We start from the raw sequence: 20148 nt of genomic DNA on the forward strand, positions 1-20148 counted from the left end.
GTGCAGGACATCTTAGGAACATGCAGAAAGCCTGGTGAAAAAAGAAGAAGGGAGTGGTATGCAGAGAAAACTATCCTTCAAACATCCAAAATTAAATGTACAGCTCAAAATCAAAACAAATCAGACCTGCACTGGGAAGAAAAACAAGAACAAAAGGTTTTTAGCTGCATGATTGCAAAGAAAAAGGAAAGGATCACCAACAATAACAGCAGGGTAGTTACCTAAAAGCTAAAAGAATATGTTGCTTCAGTTTCCATAAGGAAGAAAATGTAAACCCAGAGAGCAGAGGCAGCACACTTAATGGGCTAAAGGGCATGGATATGGAAATTACCGCATGCAACACAGCCACAAAACTCAAGAGCTCTTTACCCTTCACTTCTGAAGACTAAATACTCTCCATCACTGAAATCTATAGGCTTTTTAGCACAAAATCTATAGGCTTTTTAGAGCAAATGTTAGCCATGAGTAACAAAAGACATGGAGGGAAGCAGAAAATGGGTTAAAGTGCAAGCTGGGCATGTTATATGTAGACTAACCCAATATCTTTCTTTGATAAGATAATTGCATTTGCGGACAAAGGAAAACTAACAAATCTTATCCACCTGGACTTTGGTAAAGCATTTGATTTGGTATTACCTAGTACACTTGAGAAGTTGAGGATTAACATAAACACTATAAAATGCAAAAGGAATCTAGTATTGGGGGTGAAAACTGCTGATGGGGCTGATAGCACAATTATAGGACTGGAGGAATCGGTCTTACTGAATAATTTCATTAGTTAGCTTGGCACAAAAAATGACGAGTGGGGTAATGACATTTGCTAACAACAAAGTTGGGAGACATTTTCAATAGGGAGGAAATCCTACAGGAAGAGTTATATGATTGTTATGCCCTAATAACAGACATGGGATGAAATGTAACAGCATAAAATGCGAGGGCGTGCGCTGGGAGATTGATAAAATTTCTGCTGTAAATTAAAATTAATCCACTGTGAACAACAGAGGAGGAAGAACCACATGCCTGATGTAGTTCTTAAAAAGGTAAATGCAGTCTTACATGTAGCAAGCCACGTATTTCCAGGAACAATGAGTAAATATATACAAGGCATCAGGTAAAATTCCGCTGAGATTTTAGGGCATCATTCAGGTTATTGGTGTTCAGCAAGTCTGAGTTCATGCTGGAACAGGTACAGAGAAGTGCCATCCGGATAATCAGAGGAAGAGAAAAGAGGAGGTAAGAGAGCATGTCTTGCTGAGCTTGGCAAAATGAAGGGATCTGATTGCTCTCTGTAATACAATTGGGGTTTAAGGTGGGCAGCGGGGGAGAATAAGCACCAGGAGAGAAGAATCATTCACATTTATAGACAGCACTTGTGCTACAGCAGATAGCCATAAGTTGGCTATGGGCACAAACTGGATATGAAATGAGAAGGGCTCTCACTGTGAGAGGAGTCACGGTCTCAAACTGCTTCTCAGTAGGAGAAGAGGGGGCAAAAATACTAACCAGTTTTAAGATGGAGCATGATAAGGCTGTGAGCTGGCAGCAAGAACTGGGCAGAGAGTGTCCTTCCAGACCCAGCTCCGGCTCGCCCGGGGAAGAACAGAGGACTGGCCCTATCCCATACTCACCCGGTTTACCCTATGCACCCAATAGTATAGGGTGCCCAAATATCACCAACCAGTGGCCAAGGAAGCAAAGCACGCAGTGGTTATATCTATACCATAGGGCAGAGCGTACTGCCCTTTACCTTGCCCTCAGGTCCCTCTCTACAGAGCACCTGGCCCCACCTCTCCTCCCTGCCCATCCTCTGCCTGCCGAGTTTGGCATTTCTCAGTCACAGTTTTCGGGGTGTTCAAAGACTGCATTGCCACCGTAGAAAGAGCCACACCTGGCTTAGAAAAAATGCCCATCGGCTGCCCTGGCATTGCAGCACTGACAGTGAGGTTTTTCTGTTTGCAGCAGCTGCTAGGCAGAGGAAAACTGTTCGGCTGTGTAATCTCCGGCTGCTGACACGTGCTTGACCCATTAGGTGCGGAAGAACAGGTGAGCTTGGGTGGGGGTGGCCTTGAGAGGGTTGCCTTTATCCTCCTTATTAAGCTGACTGAGCTTTTATGTCTGTTATGTGCTAATGACTCACACCTGAGGGGTAGTGCTCGCGGGCCTATGTGGAAAACAAACATTGTGCCTTTGTGGGAAAGAACAGATCTTTCTCCTTGCCTGATAAAACGACAGTCATCAGCAGCCGCCGGTGTGTGCTGTATGGCCCCGGGGCTCTGGAATCTGCCAAAGGACCGATTTCTCAGGGCCATTCTGTGTCCCCACACAACACTGCTACTGAGACAGCCTTGGCATCCGAACCTGCCGTGTAAAACTGCCTGCAGACCACCTGGAACAGTCCTTTGTGCGTGAACGCTCTCCTATCCACCTCCACGAAGTAGTGACTGCACAAATCCAGAGGACAGTTCATCAGCAGCACAAGTTACCTACTTCCACGGCCAAGTAGTGTCACAGATGTATAAGCTAATGCGTGTACTCACAGTCCCAGGCTGCGTCCTCTGCTCTTCACAAGTGCTGCCATATCCATCTGCCTGCTCATTCCCTGCCAGCCTCACCCCTGCCAGCTTCTGTGCACCGACCAAATGGTCAGTGCAACCTGAATGTGGAGGGCACATAAATTCATCAGTCCAGAGGCCACCGAACTGATACAGTTCCCCTTTGTCATTAAAAGCTTCCACATTAATTTAAATGAAACCATTACAGTTTGCAATACTTACGTACTATATAGACTAGGGACATCTTCTGTTGCATGCATTAGTCGCAGAAGCCAGTGCTTCAGTGAGTGTGTCCTCCCCTTGGGGCCTGGGGGCTCACCAGGACAGAAGAGCTTGCAACAAGCAGAGAAGTCTCGGGGGCTGAACAGTGCAAGAAGGATGATGGCTCCTCCTCACCTCCACAGTAGATCTTCTTCACAGGGGGAATAAGTTAAAGGAATAAGAGCGCTAGAGGCACAGAGGAGCTATACAGCCAGGGAAAGAGTAAATCATGGTGAACAAGCAGGAGACTGGAGGAAATGCACCTGGAACCGGAGAAAGGCTCTTGTGCTTTGGCTGTACTCAAACTGTGCACGTGGGTAATGCCTCTTCTCGCAGAGCTCCCCATCAGGCTTCACACGTGCTTCAGGAACCTGTCCCCATCATTTTCTCAAGATACTATTTTGCAGGATTTTGCCCTAGTTTGTTTGTAATGTCCCCAAACACTCTCACCTCCATCAGGATGCACCACATAGCTGAGCCGATGAAGCTGACAGCAGGCGAGCTGAGCGTATGTGTACCTCCAGAAACACCCATGGGCTTCCAAAACGCTGGCAGCCAGTCTCCCTCTAGGAATCACAGGGTTAGGCCTCCTCGTCACACGGAGCTAGAAACCCACTGAGCCAGGCCCTGGTGCGAGGGCAGCAGATGTGGTCACCGCTATGATTACAGCCCCCCAGCAGGGAAGGGAGCCTGGGCACGGCAGGACTAGGGGAAGCAGGAGTGCAAGCACAGGGAAGGTAGCAAATGCAGCTCTCTGGCTCAAAAACGAGAGAGAAGGCTGCTTTGAAGAGGACACAGAGTGTAGTCGAGGGCTGAGAGGTGAAATGTGGTAATTTGTAGGGCGTCATGCATGATCAGACCATGTAGGGAAACAGAACGACACTCCGTTTTGTCCTTCCTTTTAAGATAACTTTTATTTGATGTCCCATATTAGGAACCGTGATATAGTCCGTCACTGATGATTTATCAGCTGAATTTGGCTCTGCAAATGCACTCATAACCTTTCTCTGGTGTGCTCCTCATCTGTCGGAAGAATTTAAGCATTACGCATCTGTCCGGCAGGACAGGTGGGACCTCGAGGTGTTTCTCACTGCCCCTAAGGGCCAAGCTTATATCCCTCCCAAACTCCGCCACCTTACCCACCCTGCAGAAACCCTCGGAGCTGCCGATGGGCAGGAAGGTCCCGTGCCGCGAGAAGTACGGGGCTCCCCCACTTTCCCCACGCAGGTCCTCATGCCCGTGAATTTTGGAGAAGGCACCATTTTCCCCGTTCCCTCTCCACGGCCCTGAGTCCCCCCGGGTCCCAGCCGACGCTCGTAGGGCAGCCCCTGGGGCAAGGACCGACCCAGGCAGAAAAGCCGCCGGGGCTGCAGGCGGAGCCGGGGCGGGGGCGGCACTGCCCCCGGGGCCGCCGCCCGCTCACGCCCGTCCCTCCCGCAGGCGCCGGGGGCCGAGTCGGGAGGGGCGGTGCTGGCAGGCGGGCCGGGCCGGGCCGGGCCGGGCCGAGCCGAGCCGAACCGCGCCGAGCCGCCGGCAGCAGCACCGAGCGGGAGGGCAGCCCGCAGCATGTCGCCGCTCCGCGTCTGCATCGTCGGCTCGGGGAACTGGTGAGTGCCGCAGCGCGGAGGGGCACCCCTCCGCCCCCCCTGCCCTCCTCCCTTCCCCACTGCTCCCTTTTTTCCCATTTCTTTCCGTTTTTCTCCCCTTTTCCCGTTCCTTCCTTGTTTTCTTCCTCCCCCCGCAGCGGGGCGGCACACCGGGACCGCCGGGCCGGGCCGCGCCCCGGGCCGGCTCCCCCCCGCCGCTGCCGGGGGCTTCGCAACAGGTCCGGCACGGGGAGCGGCGGGGGCCCGGGAGGAGCCGGGCGGGGAGGGCGGGCGGCGGAGGGTCTCCATGGTCCTGAAACCGCGGCCCGGATCCCGATCTTGTTCCGCCTCAGCGCTGTGGACTCCTCGGGCAGGGGCCGTCGTCCCTGAGAGATGCACCAGCCAGTGAGAGCTGGAAAGACATGAGGCTCCTGCATCACTGAGGTGTATGAACCGTTTAAAGCCTGCTGAGAGGACAGCGAGATTCCAGAGAGGACCAGAGCTGTGCCTCTGTAGCTGTGTGTGCTCGTGGCAGGGCCCAGGCAGTTCACATTTAAGCATTCAGTAGTGAGGAGAGCGGTGATGCTGTTTGCATTCCTTTAAAGGAACCGCGGCACAGGCTTCATTTAAAGCCGCGACTTATTGGCACATTTCACTTCCATCCTCCTCAGCATGTCGTTTTGCATCTTGGTGCGGACACAGGTACAAGCATTGCGTTCAGGTCCCCCATTTATCCTTAACCCCATTTCTAAGAATATGTTTGCTACTGCTCAGTCCTTTCTAGCCTGGACAAGAGCATGGCTCTCCAGAGCTCCTTGGGTCTGACAGACCTCACTGAAGTAAGTAAACCCTATCTCACTGGACTTCACATCTTACTTTTCTTACTGTTTATGTAAGCTGAGCACAAACAAACAGACCAACGTGTGTGTGCATGCGCTTGGGATTAGCAAACCCAGCCTCCAGGTAGTTCTGTGGATTGTTTTTGTACAAGGATGGCAAGCTCCGTAAGATTTTTAAAATATCTGACAGCTGAGCAGAAGCAAATGTCAAAGAAAATCAATAGGTGAGGGAGTGGTGGCTTGTGAGCTGCTGAGAACACAGCATAGTTAAAGCACGGCTCTTTGCCTTCCTGCCTTGCAAAACCAGTCCACTGCTTTCTGAGCCCCCACATGCATTGCTCGTTCCGGATCACAGGTTCTTTGTGCGTGACACCTCTCAGATACAGCCTTTCACATGTAACTGCACAGCTAAGTCTTCTTCGGGAACTCACCGTCACGCATCTGGCTTTCTCTGGCCCTGACGGACGCAGTCCTGCCCCGTCATTTCTGCACCAGCGTTTCCCCGACTGCCGCTTTCACCATGTCATTCCAGTGCTTGCATCCCTCCCCTTAACCTGTGGCAGAACAGGTTGTCTTAGCACAACATAGAAATATAATGTTTATCTTTGGCAAACATTTTTTTATGTTCCTCCTGAATATTTGGGTGACAAATCACTGCTCTTGAGACTTTCCTGCAGCTCAGAAACGTGGTTGACACGTGACACCGCATGTTGCAATAGCTCATGTCAGCTGCAGAAGTTCAGCAAGTCACAGGGTCTTACTAAGTCAACACTGCCAGGAGACTCATGAGTGATGTAGTTAAGCGAAGCAAGTGCTGCACAGCATTTTGCAGTGGCCAGCCAGTGCAGGAGGGTTTGTGTTTATGTTAATCATGGTTCAGTTATCTGTTTTTTAAAAATAGAGGTTTAATTCACTGCCTGGCCCTTCAGAATCCAAAAGCTCTCCCAGTCTTCTTAGATTTGTTTGGACTGCAGTGTCCTCAGCGAAGATCCAGCTTGAACTAGGCTCTTGTCTTCAATATGGACAGATGGCCGGGCTTTTTACAGAGGTGCACGGAAGGAAAACAAGAGCCAATGGTCATAAATTGAACCAGAGGAGGTTCTGATTCAATATATAAAGAGAGGAGAAAAAAAAAACCCTCGGAGAATAATAAAGCATTGGGACAGGTTGCCCAGAGAGCAGGTGGTCCTTGGAGAGTTTTCAAGACTCACCTGAACAAAGCCCTGAGCAACCCATCAGAACTCAGTGTTGTTCCCACTTTGGAGACCTCTCATGGTCCCTTCCAACCTGAGCGATACTATAACTTAAAAAAAAAAATTGGGGTGGTTGGCCAAGAAAGAGCCTAGGGGAAGACATGATCATCTTCAAGCATCTAAAGGAGAAAAACAATATTCTGCTCTTCTAGAATAGAAATGGGCTTAAACTGCAGTAAGAAAGACTTAGGTTAAACATGAGGATGATCTTTCTAATGCTAAGGATAGCAAAGTCCTGGGATGGGCTGGTTGGGGAAGAGACCTGCAACCATAGAGGTCTTTAAGACCTCCTTGGAAAAACTATTAGGAACGGCATAAGTATGTTTGGCTGCCCTTTGTACAGGGAAGGGACTAGCTGCTTCATGGGGTCCGTTAAGCTCTGTGTTTCACCTGATCTGTTGCATGCCACAAACACTTTCATATTGGCATATGTAAATAATGGGTCTTATTTGAGTTATTCTACATCAAAGCTTTCTCGTTATACTGATAGGGAATCTCCAGATCAAAGCTTTCTTTTTCTTAGCAATATGTAAATCACTTCCAACATGAATTAACATAATTGGGGGGAAAAAAGACTGATTGGCAGTTTTCACTTACTTTTAAAAAGTATCTAAGTGGAGTTCTCTGCCTTCTATTAACCTTCACTAAATTGAGTTTTGGAGAAAATAAAACCATGGCAAAGTCTTTATATGTGAGCGTTCTTGGTTTTGTTTGCATAAGCAGCCCTCTTCTGCCAAGCCTGTGTAGTCTACCGACCACTGCCTTCACAGACAAAGCAATTCTGCTTCCCAAGGCTGATCCCAAGGCTGAATTTAAAATGGACTAAGTAAAACAGAGCATCAGGTTTTGAACTGTTTGATGGGTTTGTGGCGAGGTATTTTCCCTGACGACTACTCAATGCCTTTTAAACGTTAAACCCTTTCTGCCCCAAATCCTCATTCATCTAAAGAGAAACCAAACGAAAATACTGTCATTTGTGGAGCTACCTTTATGCCCGAGATACCATCACCAATATCTTGTCAATAGGAAAATCCTTGGGTGGCAACATCCAAGCGCGGTGGTAATGACAGCTCTGCTAGAAGATCAGATTTATCTACTGAGAGTTGCGAGTCCCATTCAGGATTTCAGAGGTCAGAGCTGGAGTCTGCTTCTTTCAACAGAAAATCGTATGAACTTGGTACATAACTAGAAAAGTTATTTTTATGGATAGGCTTGAGGTCTCCAGCTGGAGTCTCCAGCACAACCTGGACAATGAATTTAGATCTCAAGTTTGTCCGTAAAAAAACCTTTTCTTACTAATACACACTTCTTGTGCAGAGCCACAATTCATCCTCAGCTCAAGCCTTGATCGTGCTCTCTGTTGATAGCAGGGCAAGAGAACCAGAATATAAGTAATGTCATAAATAATATGAATGTACAATATGACTGCATGCCTTTCTTTCAAAAAAGCAGAACTCTTATGGTAAATGTTCACCCCTAAAACATTTCCCTAAATATTTTAAAGGACCAAAACCAATCATCCCTTTAAAAAAAAAAGAACACACACACCCCCAAACCCAAAAAAACCAACCCAAAAAACCCAAACCAAAACAAAAAACCCAAAAAAGCATTACGGCAGCTCAGGATATAGCATGTAGTCAACACTGAGCAAAGTGAAACCTGATCTCAGTAGGACTTCTTTATCGCTAAAGATTAAGACGAAGCCCTTATTCTTTTATGACTTATTGAGCAATTCAGCCTTGTGCAAACCTGTTACATCAAAAATATGGTTGAGCCAAGGTGAGCCAGTTACGACGTGGTTTCCCTTTGAACCATTGACAGCACAGACCTACCTGGACTTCGTCTTGGATATACTTGAGACCTTTATCAGTTCCAGAAAACATACCGCAGCTAAATCCTGTTCACGCTCCTCATTGCGGGTGCGTTACAAGTGGGTCAGAGGACAAGAGCGTTGTCTGGAGCTCCTCTTTCAGTTGTGTTAGTAAAATAGCCAGTACTTGAAAGATTGAAGTAGCATTAAAATGGAAGGAGGGAAGAGAGGAGTAAAAATATTCACCCCTCCTCCCCATATAATTGAAAGGGCATTAAGCTATACTTCCAATATTTTCTGCAGGGTTTTTAATTCCCTCTTGCCAAGAAAAATAAGTGAAGGTTTGCAAGGCTGCAGTGATGGATAGGGAAATAAAATTATTGTCTAAACTGAAATTAAAAAATGCTCAGCATGACTGAAGAAGATACCGGATAGTTAAAATATCCTTGGGCTGCAACTATTACAGATCCTGTTACAGTGATAATTAGAACAATAAATAAAGAGAAACCATCAGGTTGAAGATTTTTTTTTTTTTAAGAAAAGAACAGTTTCTGAGGATTTAGCTCTTACATAAAATCCTTATTGCAACTGTTTGGTTATTGGTAGGAAAGCGGGATACATCTATTTTAGATGAGATGCACAAAGACTGCAACAGCAAGATTGATCAGCAGTGCTTTGCTACCTGGATTATTTTACATTTGTTGGTCTTCAGAAAAAAAGAATTATCCAAGGAGCAAGAGAGATTTTAATCCCAGATACTCTATTTTCAGTGCTGTTGATGGTACTTCACTCTGTAGTCCTTGTTATGACTTCAGATCCCTTATTACAGTTACGTTTCCTCTGGTTCTACTTTCTGTGTGTTTAAACTTGAGGGGGTTTTGATGGAGGGTAGTGGATAAAGCTTCCTGATAAACGTAGCAAGCACCTGAACATCTTTATAGCACAGGCCTTTTATGAGTTATTATGTTTAAAGTAATTTGTGTTTCCAATCCACAATAAAACTACTATTTGTTTCCTATTAGTTATTTCAATTTTTTTCTTTTTAAAGGGGATCAGCCATAGCAAGAATCATTGGCAAAAATGTCCAGAATTCCAACAGATTTGATCCTACCGTCAAGATGTGGGTATTTGAAGAGATCATCGATGGAAGAAAACTCTCAGAAATAATCAACCAGGAACATGAAAATATTAAATATCTGCCTGGATACAAGATACCCAAAAATGTGGTAAGTTGAAAAAAAAAAAAAAAAATCACTGAAATATTGTTATTTTTTATAAGGGAGGCAACATCTGGCAAAATTAAAATTAGGAAGTAATTCACTGCTTCACTCTGGTTTGCCACCTAACTCACTCCAATATTTTAAGTACGCTGGAATATAACTCACTTCTGTCACTTCTGCTTGTCTCATATGTCACACGCAACTTCAAACACCCAACTGTGTCGGGTGCTGGTAACGCACCCTCCTCCTCTCCGGCAGAAATCAGCACAACTCTATAAATGACAGGCAGAGATCTGTCTACACAGAACTGAGATATTTCAAACCCACAGCATCTTCTGGAAAAAAAGGGAAAGCTACTGCTCTCCCTTCTTCTAAAAAAGAAATCAACAGCACAGCTAACAGCTGTGGCTTACAAGAAGATGAATGAGCTATCGGCTCATGGGTGATTTCAGGATAGCAACACACTGCTATAATTAATAATGCTGTAAATTCCACCAAAAATATAAATTTCATGGACATTTAAAATACCAAATTATGCATCTCTACTTAAATTAATCAGCTTAGATAATTTATTGCTACCAAAGCAAGCAAGGTGAGGGGTTTTGGCTGTTCAAGATTTTGCCAAATGCCACTGTTTTGTGAATTAAAGAAAGTAGCACTGCGTTTCTGGAACACTTGCAGTTGTAAAAGGAAGTTAAGATGCTGCACATGGTGGGCCTCCTTCCTTGGAGAGTGGTTATATTTAGTACTCCATTTAGTGCTGCGATTGCATATTTGCACTCCTGTGGTTTGAACTTGGCACACAGTTCTCCTGGGTTAGAATTGACTTCTCACTTATTTTTACAACCCTCTAGCAGATCAACAGGCTTGTCATCATCACTTGAGATCAGCTCCATCCTGTCTCTAGCAAAGTCTGAGGCTTTACCAGCAGAAATCAGCTGGTTGCAGTAAAGCCTGGAGGGACCCTCACATCTTCATCTCCGACTGAGGGGAAAAAAACAAAAAAACAAACTATTTTTTTCCTTGCATTGCTCTGCGACGTTTTGGAGAGACAGGAACACTGTACAGCACTGCTAGCCTCTGCCCCACTCCCACTTTGCCATATTCCTGGAGAAGCAGCCTTGCTGGCAACAGTTCTGTTTCTCCCACCGGGAATCCCACTTGCTCTAAGGCGGTGTGCTCCAAGGCTGCGTCCAAGGGCAATGTTCGCTCTGATTGTAAACTGCTTGTGATAGCAGGCTCAAATTGACCTGCCGTCGCCTCTGTAGCCTGGCTTGAACTGTTGTTCTGAGTAATGCTAGCATTTGGAGGAAGATACAGCTTGCTAGTTATTAAGGGTGTTGTACAGGGTTTTGTAACTATTGGTCAAGTTACTATATATTTAAAACAAAGGCGCATACCCCCCAAAGATGATAATAGTCTCTGCCTTTTGATATAGTTTATTCCTGAGTAAGTCTCAGCTGGTGACCTATGGGAACTAAAGACTGCCAGAAGAGGCTCTGTCTCACCACCCGGTTTGCTCCTGTGCTCCCCAGTGCTACCACTCATTCCAGAAGAACCATATGGGGTTGCTCAGTATCTTCAGGAACCACCTGAAGAAGCTGAACCAGCAAAGGGGCTTCCCAGGACGGTGCAAGTTTAGAAAGTATATCATCTTCCCCAGGTTATCCACAGAGGGCTAGGATGGGAGGCAAGTTAAAAATAAAATAAATTTAAAAAATCCAAACATAAAATCGTTAGGCTGCTTTGGATATTTCAGAAGAGAGCTGCAGTTGCTCACCTGAAGAGCTAGCAGCTACGCAACAGTGCCAACTAAAATTAAAGACATTTGCAAGGCATCTGCAATGGCTTCGGCACGTTGGTATCTTGCAAGGTGTGAGAATTCCTACCTGGGGCTCATTTCAGTTGTCACTCTTGTCCCAGGTGGCTGTACCGGACGTGGTCGAAGCAACAAATGGGGCAGACATTTTAATGTTTGTTCTGCCACATCAATTCATTGAACGAATCTGTGAGCAGATCGCAGGCCAGATAAAACCCGGGACATTCGGGATTTCACTGATCAAGGTAAGTTGTCATCTCCACAGACTCAATCTGTACGGAGTAAATAAATATCTCCAACTTAAGGGTAGGAGCTCCAGTCCTCAGCTGCGTGCTCTGCATGAACACAAGCATTTCTTTCTGCAAGAGTTAAAACTTAGCCAGCCTCTGCCAGCCCTTCTGCTGCTCACATGGCTGTGGAGGGGAAAGGATGGGGCAACCCAGCCGGGCTAAGAGTAACTGTCTTCACCAGCCATCTTTAGCCTGGATCGGTTCCCACTTGGACCAGCACGGAGGTGAAAGTGGGCAGAGAGGGCTACGTAAGCTGGTGCTGCTGCCAGAAAAAATACGCATCAGGCTACAGCATCTATTAACTCTTAACTGGAAAGAGCACTGGGTCAAAGTGCCTCTTCCAAGTACATGCTAAAGCTGTTCTTGGCAGCATTAAAAGAGCACAATAACACTACTGATTTTGCAGAACTGAAGCAATTTCAATCTGGCATGAACTGAGGAATCTCTTTTTAAGGTTAGAGGTACCAGATTATCGTAATCTTAAAAGGAATTAATATTTTAAGAGAACCTCAAACTAAAAGTCAGAGACAAAGCATAGGAATGTAGTCTACTGCTTCTTCTATTGCTTGCATTACAGGAAATATCCAATTTAAAATTGTAATGAAAATGTCATTCAAGTTTTCAGACTGCAATACCAGCTCTTCCCCCTTTTTTTTTTTTCCCTATAGAAATTATCTCACAAGCAGCAGTGCACAGAGGAGGGGAGGGTGGGAGAGGAAGGAAATTCCTGCAAACTTACTTCTTTCTTTAGCTTAAAAAAAAAAAACCCTGAGACAGTTCAGTACACTCCTTAATACCAATGAAGCACTCAGATTAATACTTAGATCTTGCAAAAAAGCCACTGCTTGTAGGCTTAATTTGAAAGTCTGGTTCTGTACTACAGGAGTTTAACACAAAGGAAAAATACAGCATCGAGGAATGCCTCAGGACAGCAGCACTGGATGTGAGGTCTCTTGCAGGGCTACCTCGACTGTCGCTACCTTCTCCCTGAACTTGCCTTGAATTTGCAGTTATCGAAGTACAAACCCAGAGCATTTGTATTAATGGCTAATGCTAGTGAATGTAAGACCCGAATGCTTCCAATTAAAACCGGAGAGCTGCAGGCAATGGAACACCTTCTGCTTTACCGGTGCTCTACTGCTGTCATTTTCCTATTCTAGTAACTTGGCTTTGACTATCGTCTTTTATCCAGGGTATCGGTGAGGGTCCTGACGGCCTGAAGCTCATATCTGACCTCATTCGAGAGAAACTGAAAATAGATATCAGTGTGCTTATGGGGGCCAACATAGCCAAAGAAGTGGCTGATGAGAAGTTCTGTGAAACCACCATTGGTAACTATCGCAAAGAGCAAATTAGAGCCGCTAGCTGTGGTTTAACGTCACCCGTGGCTGGGCAACAGGATAACCTCTGGAGGTAGCAGGGGGATGTGATGGGTCCCGTGTGGTTCCCAAGCGGTGCGGTGGGTGCGGTGCCCACTGAGCTCATTCAGGGAGGCAGGGTGATTTCCAGGGAGTTTGGTGCTGGCAGGATCAGATCCAAACTGACAGTGGGTTTCAGTGCTGACAGCTAATTGAATCCATTAAAAAAAATTAATCCTGTTTCTGTAGGAGTTGGCAAAAGCCACCTTTTATGTCTCTACAGCTCAACACTGAGCCCATCGGCGGTTGATACACTATACATTCTAGATAGAGAAGTGCAATCAGAAGCTCGTATGTGCTCATGCTCCCTGAGGTGTATTTCACCATCTTCAAATTTCTTTCTTTTAAAAAAACAACCCAAAAGAACAAAAAAATAAAACCAGTAACATTCTGTTCCTCCCTCCCATTCAGACTGCTTGCCAAGATGTAGCCTCAGATCCTCCCAGAACTGCGTCTGACCTGACTTGGAAAGTTCATCCAGTAGTTTTTAAAAGCCATTGATTTTTTAAAGTCAGCAGAAATTAAAGTTACATCCTTCCATAGCTAGGGAAGACAAAAAAAAAAAAAAAATTATTGTTGCACTACTGTTCCTTTGCCTTGCAAAGGTTATAGTAATGGTGAAAACTGTACCAGCTGGGCATTTGTTGCTGGCAGAGCGACTAGGCACGAACAGGACTAGACATGATTAGGAGAGCTGAGCAATATTCATTCTCTTGGGGGGAGTTTAACTTCTGCGGGCCCAGTTTGAAGCCATGCTGTGATGATGACTGTGCAAAGAGCTTTGTCCCTCGCTTTTGTCTTTGTGGAAAGCCAGATAGCCCAGGAAGAGCCACCTCAAAGAGACTGGGTAACCCCCAACATCAGTTATTGAGAAGGACGAGAAGCAAACCCAAAGTTTCTCGTAAGATGGGGCAGAAACCCCACAGCTACCAGAGTGCTATTGCCCAGGCTCTTTAATACTCAAAAACACTGAGTGCCCAGAACCCCTCCAGGAGCAACAGCTGGAAAACACTACAGCTCCTCACTGCTGAGCTCTCCCTGAAGGAAACCAAGTTGCCTCATATAAAAATGAAGTGAAACTCCATTCAGAAGTCTTTGCCCAGCTGGCTACCCTTCCTCTCGATACCTAGGCAAGCACTGTAATGACACGATACACAACCTCCATAGAATCGGTAACATAAATGTTCGAGCAGTGCCAACGTTCAACTTCATCATCTGTGGATCTTCCTGTAATTGGGAATTATTTGCACCCCATAATAATACTTAGCAATTATACCGATTTACATTTTCAAAGCAGCAATTATACCGTTGTGCTGTACAAAGCGATTTGTAAATATTATCTTTTGCAAGGTTTGTGGATATACAAGCTTTCTCAAGCAGAAAGCTGCATTAGGCACTATCTACTTTTAAGCTCTTTAAAGCGTTATTGAGCAATGCTTGGTCAATGCCCTGGGACTTGCATACATTTAACACTGGCTTCCAGCAGCACAAATCTCTTGTTTAGCAACACCCAGTTACTGGGACCACAAAACCTCAAGTGGTCCCTGGGACCTTATTTCAGGTTTCAGTTAATTGTGTGTACTCTGAAACGTTGCAAAAAGGCTCTAACTTTCATCCTTCCTTCCCACAGGGTGCCAAAACAAAAGACAAGGGGAGATCTTTAAAGAATTAATGCAGACCCCCAATTTCAGGATTACCGTGGTGCTTGACTCGGATACAGTGGAGATTTGTGGAGCCTTAAAAGTGAGTGATTTCAAACCAAAATGTTTTTATTAGGGCTAAATTCTACCCTCACCTGAGTATTCTGTAAGCCACAGGGTCTAACGTGAGTCCTGCCACCGTATGATGAGTGAGCACAGACAAGATGTTTGCGTGCCAATTTTCCAGTCTGTTACAAAGGGAAAATTTACTTAAAAATATAACTGCTGGCAAAGCATTTCACAATAGCTGTATTTTTATCTTTATTTAACCAGAGGCACCTCTGCTTCTGAGGGCAGACTTTAGTCCGCTGTATTTTCTTGTCTGCATGTAAGCACATGGAACAAAGAACTCTTACTACATATAGAAGCTCCCACTAATAACTTATTTCCACGGTTCAAGCAGTAACCCACTAGGAAGTTTGCGTCAGAAGTGATGCTCTGTGTTGACAGCACGTCTGTGCGGCATTCAGCGATACCCACGTCAAGATCCCAGGCTGGATCAGAACAAATAACAAAATCACCAAGTTTCCAGTGAGGGGGCACTTGAGTGAGATTTGGTGTTTGCTTTTAAATGTGCTGAAAGCGACTCCAGCCGGTGATCCTTTGTACTTTTTTGTACATTCAATCATTTGTACTTCAATAATTCACCTTTCCTTGGAGGAGGGGGGATTACTGGCTAGGAAAGAATTGGTCCTGTTTAACCTTACATACAGAATGAAAAGTTTCATTACGTACAAAACCAAGTACTCCCAGATTTTGCTTTCGGCCACAGACTGGAACTGGGGGCAGGCGCAGAGGGGAGAGAGGTTGCTTCTGTTTTGTGGGAAATCTTTGCTGCTCTTGAAATCATTGCTTTGGCATTGCCTTTGCTAAAAAAAAGGAAAAAATCTGCACTGGGGCCTGTGCATGTCTGGAGCAAACACTTCGACGGCAGTACTAGGTGACATATTACTCGCGTCCAGTGAGCTACACTTATCTAGGGGCTGGGAATTAGGAGATGGGAAGAGAGGTGTGCAGGACAATGGTGAGGAGTTGTGAAGACGTTTAGGATCCTGAGAGATTTGTTTAGAGCTGTAGAGAAGGGCAATTCTACTGACTGTTTCTGCAGGCAAAACCAAAGTTTGATCTACTGTAGCACCTGTACGTAGAACCCATGCCTGTTTAAATTAGAGACCCACAGAGAAAACCTGGGAAGGCGTGACTCCATGTTGGATATTTTAAATAGTTTAAACAGAAAGGTCAGTGAGTTCCAACTTGGAACTAGCAGAAAAACAAAACATTAATTGCATACACGCTACGTGATTGCAATATTACTATATTGAACAAGCTGCTTTGATTTTTGCCCACTGGAATAACAGAGGATACTTTATAATAATCTTCTAGAAGCCCAGCCACTGTTGTTCGACAGTAGTTAGCTGTCCACCTTCTTCATAACATAAACTCATGGCCATTGGAAATGGAACCTTCTTCGGGTGAACGGGGTGCAGACAGATTTGCAGGGTTTTCTTCAAGCTCAGTGCATGCTGATAAACCGCACGTCTTGCCTGACCGTTTCCTTTCCTCCTCTGTATTTCGCACTAAACTGTTTTTAGAACATCGTAGCAGTGGGAGCTGGGTTCTGCGACGGACTGGATTTTGGTGATAATACAAAGGCAGCAGTTATACGCTTGGGCCTTATGGAAATGGTGGCCTTTGCCAAGATGTTCTGCAGGGGACCAGTATCGATAGCCACTTTTCTGGAAAGCTGCGGGGTCGCCGATCTAATCACTACCTGCTACGGGGGACGCAACAGGAAAGTAGCAGAAGCCTTTGCTCGCACAGGAAAAGTAAGGAGGATTTTGAAATATTTTACACTAACGCATGAAGAAATCCTTCTGTGTTTTACAAAGGCATCATTAGCTGTTTACCTTCTTGATAACTGCTGGTATCGCGGCAGTATCCCCTCTGATCCAAGTAATCAGTCTCCTCTCTTCTAGTCCATTGAGGAACTGGAAAATGAGATGCTGAACGGACAAAAGCTGCAAGGTCCTCAGACCTCAGCTGAAGTCTACAAGATCCTGAAACAGAAAAATATGCTCGATAAGTAAGTGCTTTGATTTAAAAAAACAACTGAATCAACACAAATTATGAATGATTCGTAACCTCCTTAACGGTCTTGTGTTTAATGATCTTGTTCATTTCTGCAACAACTGCTTTCTACATCTTGGGCCACCGTTAGAGCTCAGCTTAGCCTGAGTCCTCATTGCCGTGGTCAGTACAACGGGATGAAGGCTGGACAGCGTTAGAAGAAAAAAGCCACAGACATATAGGAAACAAAAGAAATAATAATCCAAAGGAGCTACCCAGACATCCCCGTCCCGCTAAAGAAGATTGAAGGCCATACACAGAGTCAGCTTGCAAACACGATCTATGGGTCAAAGGGTTTCTTGTTCTCAGTGTATCACCGTTACAGCTTGCAGCAATACTGCTCTCGGTGCAAAGGTTAACTAGGTTATCTCAGTATAAAATTCAGGAGCAGACTCCTAATAAAAAAATTTTATAGTCATTGAATAGGTAACGTGCTGATATCAATGCTTTAGTGCCACAAATAATGCTGAGATAAAAAGTGCTTCTAATTGTTTGGGATGATGTAAGACTATTTATAATTTGAAACCTTTGTCTCCGCTTACACAATAGAAAAGCTAAACTTCCTTCCATCCCATTCCCCCTCGTACATTAGCAGTACTGAGAGGTCAAACACTGCTAAATGAATACTTTAAAAAAACCCCTATTAGAATTATAACAGTACAGAAGATTCGAGTGGCACTATCTTTCAAAAATGAGAGAGAGAAGAAAAGCTCATTTTGACACGACGTGAACTTTAAATCAAAACTTGATCTAATAAGTACGCTATAATTGCACTTAGTTACACACTCAGCTCCAAGTCATTCAGTGGACTCATTTTTTACCACATAATGACTAAGACAGCTTGCAAAAGGGAAAGAACCCTTTGAGCCAGGAAAAGAAAATCATTAGACATTTTCATTCTTTTTAGTCTTTTTGATATCAGTAATGAATGCAAATAATATATGCATTTTGCACACAGGAGAAAAAAGAGGATATGCAATTCATGATTTTTTTGTAAATAAAAAATGCTGGATAGGAATTTTGTCTCCAAAACAGCTCTTCTCTCTGCTGTCACCCTCAAGAATTGCCCCTAGCTCCTCTTAATTGCCCTATAAAGTCTTCCAGTAAAGGCACCTCCAAGTTAAAATTATATTGTTGAGAGAAAAATTTTCCACTTTCCTTTTAATGTAACAAAAAATATTTTTTCCCCCCCCATTATAAATGGAATGGAAATGCTTATATAAACTTTAAAAACTATTTTCATTGCTACGCGCTTCTTTTAGGTTTCCATTATTTACAACCATCTACAAGATCTGCTACGAGGGTCAATCGATCCAGGATTTCATCGCGTGCCTGCAGAACCACCCAGAGCACATTTAGAGATCCGCTCTCCTCACCTGGTCACGTTCTCATCTTCTGAGGACTTCTGTCCACTCCACGGCAAATAAAGTAGAGAAACAGGTTGTGTGACAACGCCTGCTGTAAAAGCAACAAAGAATGTATTTCAGTATCCTCCTTCTGGGGGTAAAAAAACCTGCCTTTAATTTCAACATTATACCCAAGGAACAGGAAACGAATGTAAAATTTAACACTATTTGATTTCAGCTAGTAATGTGGGCATTTCCCTAGGATTACTTTCTTGTTGATTGAAAACAGTTCCCCTTGAAATTTCCAGAAGAAGAGCTCAATCTAGTTCACGTGAACCTCAACATTTTGCCTACTAATATTACTTACAGAACAGCACAAGATGCAGAAAAATTGAAGAACTCATCCAAACAGAAAAATTACAGTGAAAAAAAAAAGGTCTGACAGCAATAAGATGCAATCACGTAGGCAGATGTTGGGTTTCCATAATTCCCCTCAAACACAAATAACATTTTGTATTTTGTGACATTTAGTCCTTCCTTGATTTTGTTTCCCAGTGTAAGCCTCTTTGGAAAAATAGGTATTGTTACTGTCCTCAGACATACCTGAATGTTCAGCAGATGTATAAATAAAACCGTTTAAGGGGTGGGGGGGAAGGAGGAAAGAGGGGTTGGGGGGGGTGGTGTTTGTTTCAAATTCAGGACACTAGGAATTGTCAGTAGTAGTCTGACGTTCGTTAAACTTACTGTATTTCGTTGAAATACAGAAAAAAAAATTGGAATAACCAAATACATTTATGTTAGCGTCAGGATTTCTCAGCAAGTTCTAGTTGTTAATTGGCACTAGCTGAGAGAGGAGAACTGGAGGTTGACACGGAGGACGTATGCACGACAGCTTGCAGCGTGTGCAATGCTGTTATTTTGAGGACGTAACAAGTAACAGTGAAAAACCCTCTGTGATACTTAACTTTTCATACGTGCGTGAAAATGACCGCTAAGGACGCACAGAAATCCTGTAAAATTGCATTTGAAACCGGGCTGCATTTTAACTCCACCGGGAAACTCCGCTGGAGAGACACCAGTGCAGCTCCCCGCATCTTTCCAGACTGCAGCCTAATGCCCTGATCCTGCTGTAGCTTAAGCAACGCATCTTACGCTCCTGAAGAGAGAGAGAGCTCCATCTACTTCTGAATTTTAAACACACACTGGCTCATACACCAGTTTTTTATTTTGCTACCAATGGCGTTAAATTTTAGAAACATAAGTTTTTAAACCTTACAGCTGTACTTGGGTAACTTTACATACCTGATGTTTTTCGGAGTTAAAGCCATCTATGAAATGAACAGTGGCACATTTTATAAGCTTTAATACCCTTTTGAAAGATTCCTACTTAGAGACAAGGCAAACAAAAAGGAAGAGTAACCTACTTTTGCTTTGCTTTATCCGATTTTCCAAAATAGCAGAGAGGAAGGCAAGTGATTTTTTTAATCTCCCTATGTATTCGCTGACATATTGCTTGGGGCGGGGGGGAAGCTAGATTATAAAATCATCTCCACTCTGCATTTTAGAGGAATGTTGTTATGCCTTTCACATTTATCAGAGTAATTTATATAAATGTATTGTAATTATAAATGTATTGCAAAAATCTCAGCCTCGCAGCTAGCAAAGCTGGCTCGGGTACCAGGAACAGTGGCTGCAGCATCCCCGATCCCTGCTGAACAGCAGCGAAGGTGGCTCAGCTCCTCCAGCTCGGAGGCCGGTCACAGCCGAGGGCTCGGGGCTCCGCAGGGCAACACCAGCGTTCCTCCAGCTGAAACGGGAATCACACGGCCAAATCCTTTACACAAAACAGGGAATTATGATCTTCCATTTCAGGTGGAAAAAGACTTAAATATTGCATAATTTTTAAGTATCAAATACATGAGGATGG

General features: G+C 44.6%; 1 protein-coding gene across 1 annotated transcript; it reads left to right on the forward strand.

Annotated features, from left to right (window-relative positions):
• Nucleotides 1-4326: 4326 nt before the first annotated feature.
• Nucleotides 4327-18302, forward strand: LOC143162500 (glycerol-3-phosphate dehydrogenase 1-like protein). The gene is made up of 8 exons (XM_076343017.1): nucleotides 4327-4420; nucleotides 9350-9527; nucleotides 11445-11585; nucleotides 12823-12961; nucleotides 14679-14791; nucleotides 16341-16574; nucleotides 16725-16831; nucleotides 18138-18302. The coding sequence occupies exons 1-8, from the start codon at nucleotides 4380-4382 to the stop codon at nucleotides 18232-18234; spliced, it is 1050 nt and encodes a 349-aa protein (XP_076199132.1). The 5' UTR covers nucleotides 4327-4379; the 3' UTR covers nucleotides 18235-18302.
• The last annotated feature ends 1846 nt before the right edge of the window (nucleotides 18303-20148 follow it).

The sequence above is a fragment of the Aptenodytes patagonicus genome, chromosome 6, assembly GCF_965638725.1.
Source record: "Aptenodytes patagonicus chromosome 6, bAptPat1.pri.cur, whole genome shotgun sequence".
Lineage (NCBI taxonomy): Eukaryota > Metazoa > Chordata > Aves > Sphenisciformes > Spheniscidae > Aptenodytes > Aptenodytes patagonicus.